At 34.0% G+C, this 22,158-nt stretch overlaps 2 protein-coding genes and 1 long non-coding RNA gene across 3 annotated transcripts; all 3 read left to right on the plus strand.

Moving 5' to 3' along the window:
- The first annotated feature begins 1,614 nt into the window (after positions 1-1,614).
- LOC109811649 (pentatricopeptide repeat-containing protein At1g31430-like) lies at positions 1,615-4,033 on the plus strand. The gene is made up of 2 exons (XM_083066587.1): positions 1,615-3,721; positions 3,894-4,033. Exons 1-2 carry the CDS (start codon positions 1,869-1,871, stop codon positions 3,913-3,915), a joined length of 1,875 nt encoding a protein of 624 aa, XP_082922713.1. The 5' UTR covers positions 1,615-1,868; the 3' UTR covers positions 3,916-4,033.
- LOC145953051 (GTP-binding protein ERG) lies at positions 3,955-7,190 on the plus strand. The gene is made up of 7 exons (XM_083066588.1): positions 3,955-4,126; positions 4,827-4,972; positions 5,259-5,417; positions 5,546-5,612; positions 5,897-6,004; positions 6,124-6,263; positions 6,794-7,190. The coding sequence occupies exons 2-7, from the start codon at positions 4,851-4,853 to the stop codon at positions 6,879-6,881; spliced, it is 684 nt and encodes a 227-aa protein (XP_082922714.1). The 5' UTR covers positions 3,955-4,126; positions 4,827-4,850; the 3' UTR covers positions 6,882-7,190.
- Positions 7,191-16,804: 9,614 nt separating this feature from the next.
- Positions 16,805-17,450, plus strand: LOC145953278 (uncharacterized). Its single transcript, XR_014430818.1, has 3 exons — positions 16,805-16,838; positions 16,967-17,033; positions 17,318-17,450. It is a non-coding gene; the product is annotated as an uncharacterized LOC145953278 (long non-coding RNA).
- Positions 17,451-22,158: the final 4,708 nt, after the last annotated feature.

The following is a 22,158-nucleotide window of genomic DNA, read 5'->3' on the forward strand; positions in this document are numbered from 1 at the left end:
AACATCTGAAATATTGTATCAAATTTTATTAGAGAAATGGTTGATTAGATGTGACATCTTTTTAATCTTTGAATTTAAAATACAAGTTGTGACAACTTGATATCTTTAAATTTTTTCTCCAAAAAACAAAATGTCCAACCAAAAATCTTTTAAGATAATAATATCTATAACAATAATTATAATTAAAATTTTATTGAGTTGACTTTGGTGTACACCTCAGTTAATGTTATATTTTTAGGGTGAATAATAGTGAGTATATTGAACTCACTTTCTTTTTATTTATTTTTATTTTATTTTTATTTTATTTTTTCATTAGTAATATCTGTCGTTTTAAAAAAGATTATTTGTCATATTTAAGTCTTTATTTAAATTCAAAATATGATTAAGTAGCAAAATATAGTATTAGAATATTCAATAAAAACATTTGAAATATTGTATCAAATTTTATTGGAGAAATGATTAATTAGATGTGACATCTTTTTAACCTTTGAATTTAAAATACAAGTTGTGACAACTTGATATCTTTAAAATTTTCTCCAAAAAACAAAATGTCCAACCAAAAATCTTTTAAGATAATAATATCTATAGCAATAATTATAATTAAAATTTTATTGAGTTGACTTTGGTGTACACCTCAGTCAATTTTATATTTTTAGGGTGAATGAGTTGAGACAGTTCAAGAATTCTATATTTAACAAAAATAAAATTTAATTAAAAAATAAACACACAAATATTTTCTACCAAAGAACTACGTGACTCTGATTCTTCATTACACATGGAGATACGTAGGAGCAAGAAATAAATCTTGTCGAGCCAAAAAATAAAATAAAAATATTATTTTCCTTTTTATATAACAATAATAATTTTAATCTTTTTTAATGCATTAGTTAAATTAGTTAAATAAAATATATTTGATCATTTTAGTGAGATAAATATTTTAGAAATTATAAATAATTTGTTTAATTAATTCAAGGTAATCGTCTTAGGACGAACGTTATGAGGTGTTAATACTTTCCTCACACGTAATCGACTCCCGAACTCAAAAATCTGGTTTTAGTAGATTATTATCTACTTTATGATTTTTCCAATATTTTTCCGTAAAAAATAACATTGGTGACGACTCCCTATTTTTAATTTATTTTTTGTCGTCCCGTCGCGATCTTAGTTACGACATACACACACACACACACACATATATATATATATATATATATATATATATATATATATATATATATATATATCTTTAGATAGATAGATAAATATAAACAACTTTAAAGATAAAAAATTGTGCATCTCCAAATTAGAAAAATTAAAATAGGACAAATTTTTTTACATATTAAAATCAAACTTGAAAATTTCTAGAGATCAAGAATATATTTTACTCCTCTACAAATATAATACATAAAAAAGATTCACAATAAAAGTAACATAAATTTATAATCATATCACAATTTTATATTTCAGACATAAAAATTATTATAAGAGATAACTTTTTCTTTTAAAATACTATAACAAATTTATATCACAATTACATAATTTTATTTTAAAATTTTGGATCCCTTTTAATCATGAAATAGGGTTCTAACCTCTAACTTAACTCATTTTTCATCGGATTCACATGGGGTTGTGTTAATCGTTTAATACCCCTTTGCAGGCAACTCAACATACGCCAAAAACTATACACTACCCTTCAAACTCCGCTTCTGCTCTATATACATCACATAAAAAATATTATTGTTTAATTTTTCTTTCTACCTTGGTTCATAACAATTCTTTGGTTAATGATGGATACCCATATCAACATTTAGGGTGAATGGAATCAATTCAATGATGTAAGATTTAAACTTCAAATTACCAACAACACCATGCATTCTTTAAAGCTAATGAAGGGAACATACATTTCTCTTCTCAAAAGCTGCAAATCCATGTCCCAATTGAAGCAAATTCAGGCCCATGTATTCTGCATTGGCCTGCAACAAGATAGAGACACCCTCAACAAGCTCATGGCCTTTTCCATGGACTCATCATTAGGGGATTTTAACTATGCAAACAGAATCTTCAACCACATTCATGACCCCTCGTTATTTATCTACAATCTCATGATCAAGGCCTTTGTGAAAAGGGGTAGTTTTTGTAGTGCCATTTCTCTGTTTCACCAATTGCGGGAACATGGGTTGTGGCCTGATAACTACACCTACCCTTATGTTTTGAAGGGTATTGGTTGCACTGGGGAGGTTAGGAAAGGGGAAAAGATTCATGCTTTTGTGGTTAAGACTGGCCTTGAGTTTGACCCTTATGTGTGTAACTCATTGATGGATATGTATGCTGAGTTGGGTCTAGTTGAGGGGTTCTGTCAGGTGTTCGAGGAAATGCCTGAGAGGGATAGTGTTTCTTGGAACATCATGATTTCAGGTTATGTCAAATGCAGGAGGTTCCAAGAGGCTGTTGATGTTTACCGGCGAATGCGAATGGAGAGCAACAAGAAGCCCAATGAAGCAACGGTTGTGAGCACCCTGTCGGCGTGCTCAGTGTTGAGGAATGTGGAGCTTGGGAAGGAAATTCACAGTTACATTGTGAATGAACTGGATTTTACTACTATAATGGGAAATGCGTTGTTGGACATGTATTGTAAGTGTGGACACGTGAGTGTGGCAAGGGAGATTTTTGATGCGATGACTGTAAAGAATGTGAATTGTTGGACCAGCATGGTAACTGGGTATGTGATCTGTGGTCAGTTGGATCAAGCTTTGGATTTGTTTGAGAAGAGTCCAAGTAGGGACATTGTTCTTTGGACAGCTATGATTAATGGGTATGTACAGTTTAATCGTTTTGAAGAGGCAATTGCGTTATTTGGAGAGATGCAGATCAGAGGTGTGAAACCAGATAAGTTTATTGTGGTTACTCTCCTTACTGGTTGTGCTCAATCGGGAGCACTAGAGCAAGGCAAGTGGATTCATAATTACATTGACGAAAACAGAATCACAGTGGATGCTGTGGTTGGTACTGCCCTTATTGAAATGTATGCCAAGTGTGGTTGCATAGAGATATCTTTGGAGATTTTTCATAGATTGATGGAAAAGGATACTGCCTCATGGACTTCAATTATTTGTGGGCTGGCCATGAATGGTAGAACGAGCGAAGCACTTGAGTTGTTTGAAGCAATGCAAACATGTGGGTTAAAACCTGATGATGTTACCTTCATTGCTGTTTTGAGTGCTTGTAGTCATGCAGGATTGGTTGAAGAAGGCCGCAAGTTATTTCATTCCATGTCAAGTATATATCATATTGAGCCAAATTTAGAGCACTATGGATGTTTCATCGACCTTCTTGGTCGAGCTGGACTGTTACAAGAGGCAGAGGAGTTGGTAAAGAAGTTACCAGATCAAAAGGACGAAGTAATAGTTCCACTCTATGGAGCTTTGCTAAGTGCCTGCAGAATTTATGGCAATATTGATATGGGTGAAAGGCTTGCTACAATGCTAGCAAAAGTAAAATCCAGCGATTCAAGTCTTCATTCACTTCTTGCTAGCATTTATGCTTCAGCTGACAGATGGGAAGATGTGAGAAAGGTTAGAAGTAACATGAAAAATTTGGGAATCAAAAAGTTGCCAGGATATAGTGCCATTGGCATTGAGGTATATGGACAGGGTGGCAACAGGGGTGGAGTGGGAAACCTTTCCCATTTTGGGACCAAAATTGCCCTTCCTACACCACATAGGTAATGAACAATAATTTTATAATCTTTTAATTTGAATCATGAAGTTTTTAAAGGATAAATGCAATATGGAAGTTTTGCGTTGAACATTTTATTTGGGTCATGCAACTTTTCAATTGCATAAAATTTGCCTACAATCCCTGAATGATGTGAAGTTGCATGTTTATGAACTAAGGAGGAAAATGAATGGCTGCTGACTATTGGGGGTGGATGGAGAACTCAAATAATCGCTCCTGTCCTATTCCTAGGAGAATCTGATATTGTAAAGATAAGTGTCAGATTTGAACATTGACTCCAATTGATTTATACTTACTCTTCTTGCATGGAGGAAGCTTATCTCCAATTGTTGGCTTGTAGACTCACCAAATATCATCTTCAGTTCACTTTGGCATTGTAACACAGGCCCTGGTAATGAGAACTTTTTGCTAATGTATTTTTCACATGTAGTAGGCAGGATAACTTTTCAAATCTACTGCTAGTTATAGACCCTTCTAATGTACATCATATTGTCAATTGTGAAATATAATTCTAATGATCGGTGGAGGCAAGTAAATAATTCAATTAGAAAAAGTTCTTTTTTAAGTTTTCTCTCAATGCTTAATATTAGCACAGGATTTTTTTTTTGTGTGTGCTTCTCATTGATATCATTTTACTTGAATGAGTTTGTATTTGAAGTGTATGTCGAGCACTAGAAAAAAATTAAACTCTGATAATGGTGGTGACTGGTAACAAGGAAAAGGTGTTTCAGGAGGTGTTAGCTTACAATATAAGCATACCCACTGCTGCAGATTTTCTTTAAATGCTATATAGTTTATGACGACAAACCAATTAAACTGTGTGCAAGCATTTTGTTGAAACCCAAAAGTTGTTACTCTACCTTTACTGCTTTACTACTACACTGCCTCATATTGGTCTCAACCTACCACTTATAGGCCTTGCATTTTATCATTTGTTTATGATTTGTTGATTATACTTTTCAAGAATTTGGGAGATTTGCATTGTTATCCATGAACTTGCCGCATGAATCTTTTTATAGGTTTTTAATTTAATATTTAATGATACATTTTACTTGGCTACATGCTCACGTGGCATTATATTCTCTATGCAGTGTTTTTTTGATACACCAGGGCTCATGTTGAATTGCGGTGGATTTCCTTATAGGGATGTCAAGGCCCGTGTTGAAAGTGCTTGGAGTTCAGTCAATCTCTATGAAGTGCTCATTGTCATTTTTGACGTTCATAGACATATTACCAGGTCAGAGGTTTATTATTTAACTTCAGTACTTGTCTTACACTTGTGTTTCAAGTTTCAACCTATTTCTTTCTATATAAGAGTCTGTGGATAAACTTCCCCTCGTTTCATTCAATAAAATTGGTTGTTTTCCACTGTTATGATACCAGTTCTATCAGGAACTCATGCTAAAATTGTTTACTTGGAATTGTTGGGGGAAGGGGCGCTTATGTTCTGGTGGCACATTTTCTTTATTCATGTTGTTATTGGTGATCCCATCCGCATCCTACTAAACGTTTGATCAATATAGGCCTGATTCAAGAGTGATAAAATTAATTAAGAGAATGGGAGCTCGATCTGTTCCAAATCAAAGGCGAATTTTGTGTATGAACAAGATTGATTTAGTAGAGAAAAAGAAAGACTTATTGAAGGTTGCTGAAGAATTCAAAGATCTTCCTGGATATGAAAGGTAAGGTTCTCTTGTAGAAAGTCTAGGGAAGACGATGGTGTGCACTATGACAATAACTTTGTGTGGATTGACCCTAGTTCTTTAGCTATCCTCTAATACCTTCTTTATTTTTAATTATTATTATTTAGGCATTTCATGATATCAGGACTGAAGGGGGCTGGAATAAAAGATCTGACTCAGTACTTGATGGACCAGGCATGAATCTTTCTACTTCTGCTGTCTACTAGGTGTAAACAAATGATTTAATAGTTTCTCTAAGGAATCAGCAATGTGTTTTTTAGGTTGTAGGATGAGACTGCCCTACCTTGTGGGATAAGACTTAGTTTACCATGCATTCTTTACCATAATTGCTTCATTTTTTACTATGCATACTTACAAATATCTTCTTTTACAGTACAATTTTTGTAGTTTGCGTAGATATCTTTGATTTATATATTCACCATCTTAATTCTGGATTTTTAATTTTTTCTTATGCATAGGCAGTTCAACGACCCTGGGAAGAAGATCCATTTACCATGAGTGAGGAAGTTATGAAGATGATAGCATTAGAAGTTGTGCGTGAAAGGTTATTGGACTATGTGCATCAGGTAGTTGTTGAATCCATTCATTCTTCTAATACCTAGCTAGAATTTGTAAGAAATATGTTGTAGGATTTGGCTAATATTGTTTAAATATTATATATTGACCAGCAAGTTTATCAATTCAGGAAATTCCGTATGATGTTGAACATCGATTGATTGACTGGAAAGAGTTACGAGATGGTTCTCTTAGGATTGAGCAACATTTCATCACTAACAAATTAAGCCAACGCAAGATTCTTGTGGGGAAGAATGGCTCAAAAATTGGGTAACTAGTATTTTCAGCCTTTCCGTTATGTGGCTTAACAGATTTTGCTATTATTATTTTAGCAGCTTCTCCTGTTTTGAATATGATGTGACAAGATTGGAATGTTGTAAGTTCAATCAAAGCATATGGGAAGAACTGGGATACCTACATCTTTTGTGCTATATATTTGAGATTTTCAAGTATAGTTGTACCCATTTTCCATCTAAGATTATGAGTATTTAGATAGGTTCATCATGATGGTTCTCTGAGCTTGAGAATATAATCATTAAGCTTCTTATGCATGAAAATTGCCATTTTCCGTAGAATATTCTCTTTTCATCTTAAGGGTTGGGACAACAGGCCTCCAATTTTATTTCTGTTTGTTGTTTGAATCTACCTTCCACCCCTGGACGCCTTTATCCATCTCCGGTGAGGCAGTGTGCATGCTTTGAATTCATTTTTTCTTCCTTGCTTCCTTCAGATGAACACTAATTTGGGTTTAATTATGTTAAGGTTTCGATCTTGTGATTTTTGACTTTTCTTTAATACAGGCGAATAGGAATTGAAGCAAATGAAGAGCTAAGGTCCATTTTCAAAAAGCAAGTGCATCTAATTCTCCAAGTTAGGCATAAGCAATGAATCAGGAAAATAGAATTGATGAAGTGTACCTTCTTTGCCGCACCATGGTATGCAGTATGTGAAATGCCAAAGCTGTGGTGTGTCTTACCCTTGCATTTGAAGTTCGCAAAGGAACAAAACCGTGCTAGATGTCATGGTGATCATAGTGAGAATCATCGGTATGGTGACACAGGTTGAGTTCATTGCTGATCATGCAAGCAAACTTTTGTGCCATTTACCGTTTAGTTGCCCATGATTTAAGTTTATTGTGTGTAAGAAATATGAATTTCAAAATGAAATTTCCATATTTTGTTGTTTACTCAAATATAATTTGATTTATACATATATATATTTTTTTTTATCAAAATATACGACTAGTGCATTTGGTCTATAGTTGTATGATTCTTTTTGTGCTTTTAAAATTGCCTAGAACCGCCCCACTTGATGAGATAAGAGACTTGAGTATTGTATAATCGTATCTTATGTACAGCAATTTTGTTGATCAAACTTCGGTAAATACCCATCTGTTTGGTTATCAAACATCTTGTTGTCGGTAAGTTATATATGAAATTGGAAATTGGTTTTGCTTTTTTTATTTTGATCTTTCGGTTCTAATCTTGTACATTTTTTTTTTCTCTGCATCCTGTACTACAGTTTCATTTTTATATCATCTTTTAGTAAAGTACTATAGTGGACGCTGGGAATTATATAAGGGTGAAAGATATTATATATATTCCTGATTTTAGATGTGGTAGTCAAGCGGAAGGTTTATAAGAAGTATTTTTAATCATATACATTCTTCTCTAAGGAATGTCATTGAAAGAACAATTGGAGTTTGGAAGAAAAAGGTTTGGAAGAAAAAGGTGGCATATCTTGTGTGATGAGACTATATCCATTGATTAAACAACAAAAGATTATAATTGCAACAATGACGTTACTTCATTCCAATGTGCGGCGCTGAAGGTGGAGAATTTAACAAATGTGATAATATTCCAAAATATGACTAGGGGTAGAGAAGAAATGAATGATGATGAAGAAATGATTTCATATAATCCTAAAAGAGTAGTAAATGTTGCTTGTATGAAGAGTTTGAAATCAAATGGCAATTGCATCTATGAGAAGTAGATATAATTGACTTGTTGAATCATGAATTGAGCATTTTATTAAATATCTTCTTGGTTACATATCTATTTGAGTTGTGAATTACTTGTTAAGTTATATATATATATATATATATATATATATATATATATATATATATTTTTTTTTTTTTTTGTTTTAATTTGGTCCCTAATAATTTAAATTACTGCAATGTCGGACTTCCATCCAAATTATTTAAACGGAGTTAACTGTTGGCCACGTGGATGCCACGTAGATGCATAGGTAGGTGCCAAATTTCTTTAATGCATCTGGAACTAGAACGGCCCGTTCTGAAACCAGAACGACCCATTCTGCTTGCACTCTTGGTGTGTTAATTTTGCACCTAGAACGGGTCATTCTAGATGCAAAATTAACATACCAATAGTGCAAGCAGAACGGGCCGTTCTGGTTCCAGAATGTCAAACACAAAAGGTCAATGATTATAGTTCACACCTGTGATTCTAATCACGGTTGTGAATCGTGCAAGGAAAAAAAACCCAAGGTACAAAACATTTCAAACACTAGATTTGGTAATATTGTCAATGGGGATTGATAACTTCAATTGCTAAACATTTGAGCTATATAATGTATCACTAAGGACAATGCAGTGTATCACTAAGGACAATGGTGGCGGGTTTTATTTCATTTTCAGTCAAACTGGAGTGAACCACTTATTACCAAATCGACACTATACAGTCAAGGATGAAACGACATGGTATTTTTCCTTGAAGTCATTGACCAATGTACCCCAACAACAACAACCTATTCTTGAAGAGGTACAACCTGAAGTAGAGGAAGAGGACACATAGGACCAACATTTCACCACACAACCACATGTAGAGGTAGATAATGCTGATATCCTATCAGCCATTCAATGTATGGATCGTCGATTGCAAGAGATGGATGAACGCCAATAACACTATAATTATATGGTGGATAAGATGTATTATTGGCACCTTCAACGTTATCTAGATGATTTCCCTTCTTAGTAATTTCTTTAAACTTTCTTAGTATATGTTATGTTATGAATTTTTGTTTTCAGACTTTGAACCATATTTCAGTCTTTGAATTTATGTTATGTTATGAATTTTTGTTTTTAATTTTTGAACTACATTGCTGCATTTTGTTGAACGTATGTATGTGGTTGGTGTTCTGGAACGGCCCGTTCTGAATCTAGAACGACTCGTTCTAAAATCAGAACGACCCATTCTAGTTTCAGAACGACCCGTTTTGCTTGCACTCGCTGTCTATTAAATAATGCATCAGGAACGACCCATTCCAGGTGCAAAATTAACACACCAAGAGTGCAAGCAGAACGAGCCGTTCTGGTTCCAAATACATTAAAAAAATTTTGCATCTACCTATGCATCTACGTGGCATCCACGTGACCAACAATTAACTTTGTTTAAATAATTTGGACAGAAGTCTGACATTACAGTAATTTAAATTATTAGGGACCAAATTGAAACAAAAAATTAAAGTGAGACTAAATTGAAACAAAAAAAGTATCATAAGGGACCAAATTAGTATTTTAACCTAATTAGAAAAAGTAATACTATGTGGAAGAAAAAAAAAAGATAGTCATTAGAAGGGGGATTGAATAGTGAATATCAAAAACTTGTATTTTTTGCAAGAGAGTGAAGTAGTATCTACAACAAACGAAATACTAGAAGAGTAATCAAAAGAACAAATAAGATATCGAGTATTTTTTATGCCAATTTGTCTCAAACATAGAGGCTACATCTAATTCTCAATCCAACTAGATTAAGTTCCATTAACTTTCTCAAAGTTACAAATATTCTTTCCCAAGTCATTTTTGGCTCTACAACAAATGTTATTTGACTAAGTATTCTTTTATAGTCAAACCTCTCCAGGCTCTACAACAAGTGTTCTTTGATTGACCTCTTCAAGTCACTATTAAGGCATTCTTTTACAATCAAGCCTCTTCAACCTCTACCCTATAACAACAATTATCCAGGTATTACAAGGTTATTATAATCATCTCTCCAAGAAGTGAATACAATATTTTGGTGCAAAGATTTTTCTACAAGACAAAAGTTATATAGAAGAAATGTGTCTATGAATGTTCTTGTATTTCGATCAAAAACCTCTCTTTGTCTTGATCTTCAAAACTTCTTATACAGTAGCTTTGGAGAAGATGCTTGTTGCAATACTTTGAGTCTAGCTCACAAGTTTGCTTTGTTTGTCTTTATCTTCTTCATTGTGGTGACAGATAATTGTTTGGTACATTTAATGCAAGTATAAAATGCATTTTACCAAATAGTCCCTCTTATCTAATCAAGAAGGCTACTTATTAACTTTCCATGGTAAATGGAGCTTGTAGAAGCAATATTAGTGCAAAGCAGCTATTGTAGTGACTTCATCTGTTTTTCTTCATGAGTTTAGGGATTTGGTTTTGATGGAAATCATGATTTCTCTTTAACGATTTGTAAGTTATGAGACAATCTTTTAATTCGATGTATTAAGATATTTAAAGCATACGAGACATACTGTATGCTTTAGCTGATTATCAATCGTCTTATAGTCGATCTACATCTTACACTTTATCTAATAAACCTTTCAAAGATACTTTTCAAAGATGTTTTCGTAGACATTTCTTCTATATAAAAACATTTTATTTGTTAATATTAAAACTTTGAATTTAAGGGATATCTTTTGATTTAACACTATTTTTAATCTCTTTTTTTTTTCTTAAGATATTTTTTACAAAAAAAAGTTGGAAAAAGAAATGGAGAGATAAAAAAAAAATCTCAAGTAAAAGATGGAGTTAAAAAGGTAGGAATATAACAAATAAGCTTGCAATGAAGATGGTGGCCAACCATGACCGTGATTCTAAAGAGAAGAGTATATAAGGGTTTCTTTGAGAAGGGAACTTCATAAGTTCATTCTCAAAGAAACTTAGAGAGAAGTTTTAGGGAGAAGGACTTTGGATCCCTGGGCTCCTCTCTCTCCCAAATTTCTCTGTTTAATTTTTCTTCTTCTCAGTTCTTGGCTATCTTGAGCCAATTTTTAGGTGAGGGAAGCTAGAATTTAGAAATTTGGTTGCATGTGAGTTTAGAAACTCAATTGATGCATGAATTTTGAGAATCAATGGTTGGATTGAAGGAATTGCTCATTTTTCGGGGTTTTGGGGAAAATGGGGTTTTGGTCGATCTTGATGAATCAGATGAGTACATGTTGTTTCTAGGACTTGGATTGAACTGTTGTTGGTGCATGGATGCTATTTCTTCCATTTCATGTGGGTTTTCTCTGAGTTTCAAGTGCGGAAGTCCAAAAAAGGAAAAGAACATGGTGCCTCTGTCATGAAACAGCTGAGCCATTTTAAAGGGCTGAGCCCTTTAGGGGCTGCATGACAGAGGAGGGTTTCTGGAACCAAAAGGCTGAGCCATTTTAAAGGGCTAAGCACTTTCAAAACGACTGAGCCATTTTGAAGGGCTGAGCCCTTTGGGGGCAGTGTGCCAGGGGAGAGTTCCTGAAGGTAAAGGGCTGAGCGCTTGGGAAGCGCTACGCGCTTTGGAGGCGCTGAACGCTTTTGTTCTTTCAGAATTTGACTTTATGGTCTTCATGAAAGTTGTAGCCTTGGATCTTAGCTTTCCAATGGAGTTGGAATCACCTAAAAAGAAGGTCTAGAACTCAAGATATGGTTGTTTTAGTGAACAGGGGTCAAGTTGTCAACATTAGTTAAGTTGTTATCATGTGGAATAAAAAGTTGCTTGATACTATGTTGTATATTGGTTCATCTATGTATTATATATGATGTAAATTGGCGCTTGATTCATATGTATGCTTTGTAATGATATATATGAATGTTTAAGCATGATATGACATATGTGTATGATCATATGAGAATTATATTGATCATGATGGTGGATTGACCATGTATGATGTATGATGCATTATTGCATGTGATGCCTTATGGCATGTGTCTAGCCTAGAACTTGAGGAGAGGGAAAATTTTTTCAAACTGGAAGAGCTCACATAGAATCTCTTAAGAGTGGTGCTTGGATAGGTCACTGATATAAATGAGAGTGGTGCTTAGATAGACCACTGGTTTTAGGGTGAGAGTGGTGCTTGGATAGGCCACTACTTTGGGTGAGTCTCATCTAAGTCCTTAGCTAGTGTTGGAGCGGGGTATGAGGTCGAGGGTTATTCCCTTAATCAAGTACTGGGGAAGGTGCGTGGTTTCTTGTAGATACTCAGTGGGCGAACTCCACAAGTTACTTGGTAATGCATGCCAAGGTCGTGGTACGCCTATACCCAGCTGTACTATACCTGATGGTGGAACCAGACTTCCAAGTGTGTAAATGACATCATCCGAGTAAACTTGAGTGAGGATTTATATCCTGTTAGCTGTGACCGAGCAGGCGCATTGGGCATGAAAACGGTTGGGGTGGTTTCAGTAGGATTGAGATGTCACTTATACTACTCTGCTGTTAGGGAGATCTCCTTGGTGTATGCGTGACGACGCATTAGATGATTGATATACATTGATATCTATCATAAGTTGCATTTTATTGCATGATTGCTATTATGATGAAGTATATGGTGTTTGACTTCATGATTGGATGATTGTGTAGTATAGATTATTGTTTTATACTTGTATGGTTGTCTATTGAACTCTAGCTTACCCTTCTGTCTCCATGTGGATGGACTGCGATGATCATACTGTGCATGGGAGCAAATCAGGGCTAGCTTGGAGTTGAGGTGACCACTGCGGGACGTGGAGTTTTATCCTCGTATTAGAGTTACCATTTTGGGTAACTGTTTTGTCTATGCTTGATCGGCACTAGGGTGATATTATTTTTGGGATGACTGTACATATATGGGGTTATGCTTTGTTCATAGAAACTTAGTTATTATTATTTATATATATACTTGTATGTATGAATTATCCAATTTTAATATCTTTTCTTAGTTCACTAGTTTATTAGTGCGATTCCACTAAGTGTAGGAACCACGGCGATTCGTTACAGTTACGGTGGCTTAGTGGTTAATCTTTCTTTGTTCAACACCTACACAAAGCAAAATTTGTAAATATTTTAAAATAATATATATTTCTTCATCTAGTAATGTTTTGAAGTTCAAATACATATCGATCCAATATATTGGACAAGTTTTATAACATAAATTATGGTTATTTTTTATTTATTTAATAATATATTTCAAATCTACACATTAAAATTAGAATGGTAGTATGCTACATAAGATACTGTATATGAAATTATAATGTATAATATATATATATATATATATATATATATATATATATATATATATATATATATCCTACTATATTAATTAATATTTATCAATATATATTTCTATACTTTTTATTAATTAAAATGCAACATTAATTATATTTTTTTATTATGTATAACATCTTGAAATTCTAGAATAAATAAATAAATCTTTCTAATAACTTAAGTTAATTCTATAAAAAAAAAGATGGGAATTTTAAGATAATATAATGTGTGTTTATAATAATTGAATAAGAAATGGGTTAAGTAATTTGTTGGTAAACTGCTACCTAGGAATAAATTTAGGCTTAAAAAACATGACATATCATTTATTTTAGGAAAAAAAAACCATGTCCCACATCTCTTGACGTTGGGTGTGAACTACTACTGATAAATTTCTTTAATTAATATGGAATCTTTTAATTTGAAAAGGTTGGAAAGTTTAAATATGTATATATAAATATATAGGTATGTATGTATATATATACATATAGAAACTAATAATTGTAGCAACAATATAGTTTTGACCTCGAAGAATTTTTTTTCCTTATATTTAATAATAATTAATTATTCAATTTTGACTAAAAAATTACAATACAATTAACTATTGCATCCCTCTTATTTTTTTTTTATTATAAATTGGTGTTTATTTCTTTTCTTTAGAAATCATTGACCTACAAAGACATTGGAAAAAGTTATGGCAAAAAATGAGATAAGGATTATTGTTGTTGTCATTGTAAGCATGATTATGTTTAACCTTACACATGCTGAGAGTTCTCCATTCGTGCAAATTAAGTCAACCAACACGCTTGATCCGAATTGTTTTCGGAATTGTATCAAAGTTAATTGCGACAAATTTATCGGTCTTCCGGCATATTCATTATGTTTCGATGCATGTACATTTTCATGTGGTGGAAAACATACCAATGATCTCCACAATTTACTGAAAGGATATGTAAATTAGTTATCGAGTTTTATCTTCAAATAGAAAAATAAAACAAAATGTTGGAACCATATTTGTTTGTCTATATCCTTTTTAATGTGTCTTTTGATATTTCATAATAACTTACAAATAATAATTTTACTTTTATCATTTAATCAACAAAAGTAATTAAAAAAAATGAATTTATGAGTGTATTAAAATAATAAGGTTAAAATTTAAAGTCATATATTGTCTTGTGTATTATTTTCATGAGATGGTGTCTTTTGTATGTGGCATACATGTGTTTTTCAATTTAATTAATAATTTCAATTATCACAACGCCTCATATAAAAGTTTATATTAGTTGTTTTAATTTGTTTGTGTAATACTCCAAGTATTATTGTAATTACGTTTACATTACTTAGAATGTGAAAATCCCATCACTTTAAATATTTATACGAAAGCTATTTATTAATAAAATCATAATTTTATACAATTACAAAATAGAAATTACCATACACACTTAAGACCTATTTGGTGGTTAGGATAAGATATGATATGATTTGAGAGTAGATCAAGAAAAGAGTAGGATATGCTAAGATCATTTAAAAATTTAATCATATATATTAATTGGGGCACACCATGACAACAAATCGAATATCTTTTTTAATAATACACCAAGGTACAATTAGGCATCTCTATAACGCAAAGACATACCAACTTGGTCGGAACTCGAAGCCTACATATTATCTACCAAGCACAGAAAAGAAAATTAAAATAGATAATATAATGTTCATAAATAAAAACCAAGAATAAATAAATAAATTAAAATGCTATATTTATCAGATAATTTTTTATCATGCATAACATCTTGAAATTCCAGAATAAATAAATCTTTCTCATAGCTTAAGTTAATTCTATAAAAAAATGGAAATTTTAAAATAATATAATGTGCATTTTTAATAATTTATAAGAAATGGGTTAAGTGGTTTGCTAGTAAGGTGCTACCTAGGAATAAATTTAGGTTCTAAAAACCTGACATATCACTTATTTTAAGAAGAGAAAAACTTTATGTCCCACACCTCTTGACGTTGGGCGTGAAGTACTACTAATAATTTTTTTTTTTACAATTAATATGGAATCTTTAATATTTAAAAGGTCGGAAAGTTCAAATATGTATATATAAATATATAGGTATGTATGTATATATGTACATATAACAACTAATAATTGTAGCAACATTATAGTTTTTGAAGTTAGAGGAAAAATACATAGAAGGGGGTTGAATATGTGTGTGCGAAGGTTTAAGGAAATCTTTTTGTATAAAAGGATTTTTCATGTTTCATACTGACGTTTTCAAATTCAAGATGTATCTCTTGTTTACTTTTAAGATAACATTTAAAAGTGTTTTGCGTCTGCAAGTTTTATCGTCTGCACAAGAGTGTTTCTTGTAGTAATAAGTTAAACAAGAGATGTTTTCCGTCCGAAAGATGTTGTAGTTTGAAATAAGTAGTGAGTAAGATTTTTAGTATAAAATATCAAGTAAATAAATTTGCGTCTGAGAAGAGAAAGATAGTGCAAAGATTGTTATACTGGTTCGCTCAGACTAAGCTACATTCAGTCTCCTTCAATTGAAGGGTTCCACTAGATTTTCAATCAAGTACAAGTATTATCACCACTTCTGGTTTTTCGAGTATTGTCGACCACTTTTGGCCCGCCAACTTCACTCGTCAGCCTCTTCAGGCTCTCAGTGAGTATTCTCAACCACTCCTAGTTCCCGAGTATTATCAACCACTCCTGGTTCGCTAACTTCACTTATTAGCACTAGTATTCTTTGTTCAGCCTCTTCAGGCTCTCAGTGAGGATTATCGACCACTCTTTGCCTGCTAACTTCACTCATTAGTGCTAGTATTCTTTGTTCAGCCTCTCCAAGCTCTCAGTGAAGATTATCGACAAGCCTCTCCAGTCTTATACAAGTATTCTTTCCCTAGCCTCCTCAGGCTTTACAAATGATAGATAATTTATTTTGAGTGTGTGGTTTACTCTCACAGAGAGAATACAAAGGTTTACTACACTCACTAAGGTTTAAGTTCCTAAGTTACACTTAGAACTCCTTAGTCTATAGAGATAAATACAATATTATACATTTGACTATGTATGCTCTGTCTCTGGTTTCTTTGCTTCTTGGGCTTGGAATCACTCTTTGCCAACCTTTCCAGGTTTGGAGTCATGAAATATTTATAGTCTTTGTAAAATCTGCCCGTTGCAAGTGTTCGTTGAACCAAAATGTAGTCGTTCATGACTAGTTCGATTTCTCATTTAATGCACTAGATCTTGCATTAAATGTTGCTTCCTGTTTATAGATATTGTCTGAAGTCTTCTACGTTTTTGGTAGCTGCAGTGTCTGAATTTAAGTGCGACCTAGGAATTTTTTTTCCTTTACCGGTCATCGTAGTTGCAGAGATGTCGTCTTTATCTGAAAAAGTAATGTACTTTTTTGACATACGCACGCTTTAACTTTTTGACCTAGTAATTAAAGTTCTGACTGAATACTTGATGAACCAGGCATGGATCTTTCTACTTCTGTTGTCTACTAGGTGTAAACAAATGATTTAATAGTTTCTCTAAGGAATTCAAAGATCTTCCTGGATATGAAAGGTAAGGTTCTCTTGTAGAAAGACTAGGGAAGACGATGGTGTGCACTATGACAATAACTTTGTGTGGATTGACCCTAGTTCTTTAGCTATCGTCTAATACCTTCTTTATTTTTAATTATTATTCTTTAGGCATTTCATGATATCAGGACTGAAGGGGGCTGGAATAAAAGATCTGACTCAGTACTTGATGGACCAGGCATGAATCTTTCTACTTCTGCTGTCTACTAGGTGTAAACAAATGATTTAATAGTTTCTCTAAGGAATCAGCAATGTGTTTTTTAGGTTGTAGGATGAGACTGCCTTACCTTGTGGGATAAGACTTAGTTTACCATGCATTCTTTACCATAATTGCTTCATTTTTTACTATGCATATTTACATATATTTTCTTTTACTGTACATTTTTTATAGTTTGTTTAGATATCTTTGATTTATATATTCACCATCTTAATTCTGGATTTTTAATTTTTTCTTATGCATAGGCAGTTCAACGACCCTGGGAAGAAGATCCATTTACCATGAGTGAGGAAGTTATGAAGATGATATCATTAGAAGTTGTGCGTGAAAGGTTATTGGACTATGTACATCAGGTAGTTGTTGAATTCATTCATTCTTCTAATACCTAGATAGAATTTGTAAGAAATATGTTGTAGGATTTGGCTAATATATATTGTTTAAATATTATATATTGACCAGCAAGTTTATCAATTTAGTAAATTCCATATGATGTTGAACAACAATTGATTGACTAGAAAGAGTTACTTATTGTTGGTTAATCGTTGGTTTTTGGCCGACGCTAAATAAGTCCACACAATTTTTTTTGTGTCGACTAACCCGTCACTAACAAATTTATTTATTTTAATTTTTTATTGTCGGTTAAGTCGACACTATGTTGACACAAAATTTATTTTATTTTTTCTGTATCTTATTTTTCTAGTTTATCATTTATTCATTCGTATTTTTAACATTCCTGGGACTCGATCTGTGAACCTTGAGGTCTTAAGTGAACTTGATAACCAAGTGTACTAGAACACATTATGTGTATATAACATTGAAAAAAATTATCTTTATCTCTCTCAAAGAACGTATACTGTCGAAAAAGTTGGCGCTATTTTAAGATGTAACGTCGGCTTTTTCGACACTTCTTCTTTGTGTATAGTTAATTTTTTCGTACAATATCATGCATATGTTACAACATATGACCATGGTATGTACTACCTACCAAACAACCCACAAAAGTTCTGAGGAAGGTATAGCTAATATTATAGTATCAGAATTTATAGGGCAACTTAAAGGCCTAAAAACCTAGTCTGGAACGGGCCATTCCAAAACCAGAACGGGCCGTTCCAAACCAGGCAAAAGGCCTAAAAATCTTAGGCTAGAACGGGTCGTTCCTAAACTAGAACGGGCTAATCCAAAACTAGAATGGGTCGTTCCAAACCGCTAAATAGCCTAAAAAACCTAGTTTGGAATGTGTCGTTCTAGAAATGCATTTTTGTGTTGATCTTAACCTCAAAACGGGCCGTTCTGGTTTCAGAACAGGCCGTTCCAGGGTAAGAATTTAACACATAACGTTCAGATCCAGAACGAGTCGTTTCGAATTTGGAACGGGCCGTTCTGGCACCCTTCTAATGCCTATAAATAGACAGCTTGGGCACAGTTCTCAAGGGCCTCAAAAATTTCGTCCAAGACTCCTTAAAGCTCGAAATTTCTCTCTTTCTCTCTCTCCTATTGTATTTCTTGAGTTTTGTGAGGCATATTATAGTGTGAAAGGTTGCCGTAAAGCACCTAAAATCTCCATAGTTGAAGATCTAATAAAGCTTGCTACGAGGTATTACTCATCAATCCCTTGTTCTATCTTTCTCTTCTTTTATTTCATATATTGCTATAATAAACGCAATCATGTAGATATCTTAGGGTTCATCATGTAATTTAATTTTCATGTAAATAATCATTAATAAAAAGGATTAAACATTTAAACTATTAATTCTTATTACGTTATCTTCATCATAGGGTATCGATTTAGGCCGTTGTAGGGGTGCTTAATACCTTCCTTACACGTAACCGACCCCCGAACCCAATTCTGGTTGTCAAGGTCATTATTGGACTTCTAAAAACCTTTTCTTTTTCCAATGTTTTGAGTAAAACATTGGTGGCGACTCCATGAACCTATTTTCAAAACCATTAATTAAGGATTAGTTTGGTGTCCGAGCATTCCTTAATTGATGAGATTTTCAAAAGGATGTATAAACCATAGGTCGCAAGATCAGAAATTTTTGGGTTGCGACACTCCTCATTACCCACACCATCATACATGGGAAAAAATCTAACCAGGTCTTCAAACTTAGTCACATACTCAGCCACAGAATCCTCTCCTTGCTTCAACTCAAGGAATTCCACTTGTTTCCTATGTCTCACATCTCGTGGAAAGTATTTCTCCAAGAATAGCCACTTGAAATTCTCCCAGATCACTTGGGTACCTGCAACCATCATTCTCTGCAAAGCACCTTGCCACTAGACCCCAGCCTCTCCAGAAAGCATGAATGCAGCCAAAGTCACCTTCTGCACCAAAGGACATCCTATATCTTGGAATATCTTTTCAACCTCAAAAATCCAGTCAGCAGCTCTATCAGGATTATAACCCCCACGGAAGCTTGGTAGATTATTTCGCTGGAATCTCTCCAGCCAATCTACCTCTGGTCGTTGGTTCAAAGTACCAAGAGCCTGAGCCATCTCTTGTAGAGCATCACTGATTACACGATCATTCCTACCTCCTGCCATTACTCTTCTGATTCTTAGAAAAGTTAACAATTATACTATAATTAAATAAAGAACAAACATATTCAATCATCACACTAACATATCAATAAGTTCCACAATCAATTCATTCCATCATTCATCTACCAAACAAGCATAGTAGACTCATAACTCACGACCGATTAAATCGACCTGCTCTGATACCACTTGTTGTGCATTAGGGGGGTTACCATACATATACACATGTCTCCACTTTGGTGAGATATTGTCCGCTTTGGGCCCAAGCCCTCACGATTTTTCTTTTGGACATCACCCAAAAGGCCTCTCCACCAATGGAGACAAGTGTGTGTATATAAACCCATGTCCATCCTTTTGTTTGAATGATGTGGGACTTTGCTTGCATCCCAACAATCCTTCCCTCAAACAAAGGACCACGATTTACCCCCTTCCCTGCAACGAAAACTATGATTATTATCCAATGGTGACCCACAGAGCTCACTCACTCTCTGAGTGCTTGCACTGTCGCTCCATCATGACTTCTCTCATGTCATTGGGACACACCTCCTAACCCTTCATGTTACTAGGAAGCCTCTCTTCCACATGGACCCACCGTTAGGAAGACTTTCGACACAAGAGATCCCAAACTTGGATCCACCTGCCAGCCATCATACTAGTCAAGCTGGTCACCTAATCATACCATCAGCTCTGATACCACTTGTTGTGACACCCTTACTATCCCAACACATATATAGTAATAATGTAAATAAACTAAGGAAATAAATTTTTCAACATTGGTAAAAGGATTCACATAAAAGCCTTCACAAATATTCTTCAATATCCAAAATGAATAAAAATTGGAAAATAAAACATAAGATTTTACAAATTGCTTTAAAATAATAAGTACAACTCCAAATTCATATAAAAATTCCATGTCCTAGAAGTCCTCTGCCCCGATGTCACAATATTAGAGCATACCCACAATTCGACTGTTGTCATTCTAGATGCCACTCATAGCCAAATTTTTCTCACCTAAAACATCCACAAATTATACGGTGAGAAAAGAAAACATCTATATGTAAAACACATACAAACACACCACAATGTAATCTCATCATAACTCATTACATAATGAAATATTCACAAGCATTTCTATATATCATAACTCTATCAATCATGCATCATCTTCACATCATAATTCGCAATCATACCAATCCATCACAAATCTTGCAATTAACACTATCATTTTCACATTCATAATCCACACAAATCTTATAATTAACACTATGCCAAGGCCACGCCACAACTGACATAAATGATACGGGTTAATTACCTCATTCATCCCACACTATGCCACGGTCACGCCGTCCTTGTAGCATCACTTACCCAAGGGTCGTGCCATCCCTGGTCATTAGTGTGAGGAACCACAATCACATTCATAATCCACACAAATATTACAATTAACCCTATGCCAAGGCCACGCCACATCTGACATAAGTGATACGTGTTAATTGCCTCACTCATCCCACACTATACCAAGGTCACGCCGTCCTTATAGCATCACTTACCCAAGGGTCATGCCATCCCTAGTCATTAATGTGACGAACCACAATCATATTCACATTCATACATCTCATCTCATAATTCAATTTCATATCATATACACACAACAGATAAGTCCAACAAAATAGTGGTTCACATACCCCTCAAGCAATTTACCATGAATTCACTTATAGATCGTCAATTTTTTACCATATAATATAACAATAACATTTATAAATGAATATAACACTCATTTGAATCACCAATTTAATAGAATCTTAACTCAAATAGTACAACCCCCAATTTTTCCCAAAACCTAACTCACAGACACTTTTCTACAATTTCGTTCTCTCTCCTAGATCATCATTTTTACAAATTAATTATATATTCATAATCCTAAACACATACAGAATCTCATAATACCAATAATTCTCCAAACAGAAACAATTATAAAATTATTAAAAACTCTACAAGAACTATTCTCCACCCATTCCCTCATATGACTCTACACATAAATCTCCCTTTTTCTCCCGTACCTTGATAAGCAGTAGTTGAAACTAAGCATGATCTGGTTGGTCTCCTTCGCTAGGTTTCCCTCGGTCTTCAGAGAGTGTAGAAGAAAAGAAGAGAATGTAGAAGAAAAGAAGTCAGAAGTGAAAAGTGTGCTTTTTAGGAGTGCTAAAGCGCTCTATTTATAGGCATCAGGAGTCACCGAAATGACCTGTTTCAAATCCAGAACGGGCCGTTCTAGACTCTTACGTCATGTGTAAAATTCACATCTAGAACGGCCCGTTCTCAAACCAGAACGGCCCGTTTGAGAACAGCCCGTTCTGGGGTTGCATTTAACCCATAACAGCTATATTTGGAACGGCCCGTTCCTAATTAGGGTTATAGGCCTTTTTAGTAGTTTGGAACAGGCCGTTCCAGTTTGGGAACGGCCCGTTCTAGGCTACTAAATCAACCTCGTTTTAGTAGTTTGGAACGGCCCGTTCCAATTTGGGAACGACCCATTTTGGGCTACTAAATC

The sequence above is a fragment of the Cajanus cajan genome, chromosome 11 (assembly GCF_000230855.2).
Source record: "Cajanus cajan strain Asha chromosome 11, NIPB_CcT2T_4, whole genome shotgun sequence".
NCBI lineage: Eukaryota > Viridiplantae > Streptophyta > Magnoliopsida > Fabales > Fabaceae > Cajanus > Cajanus cajan.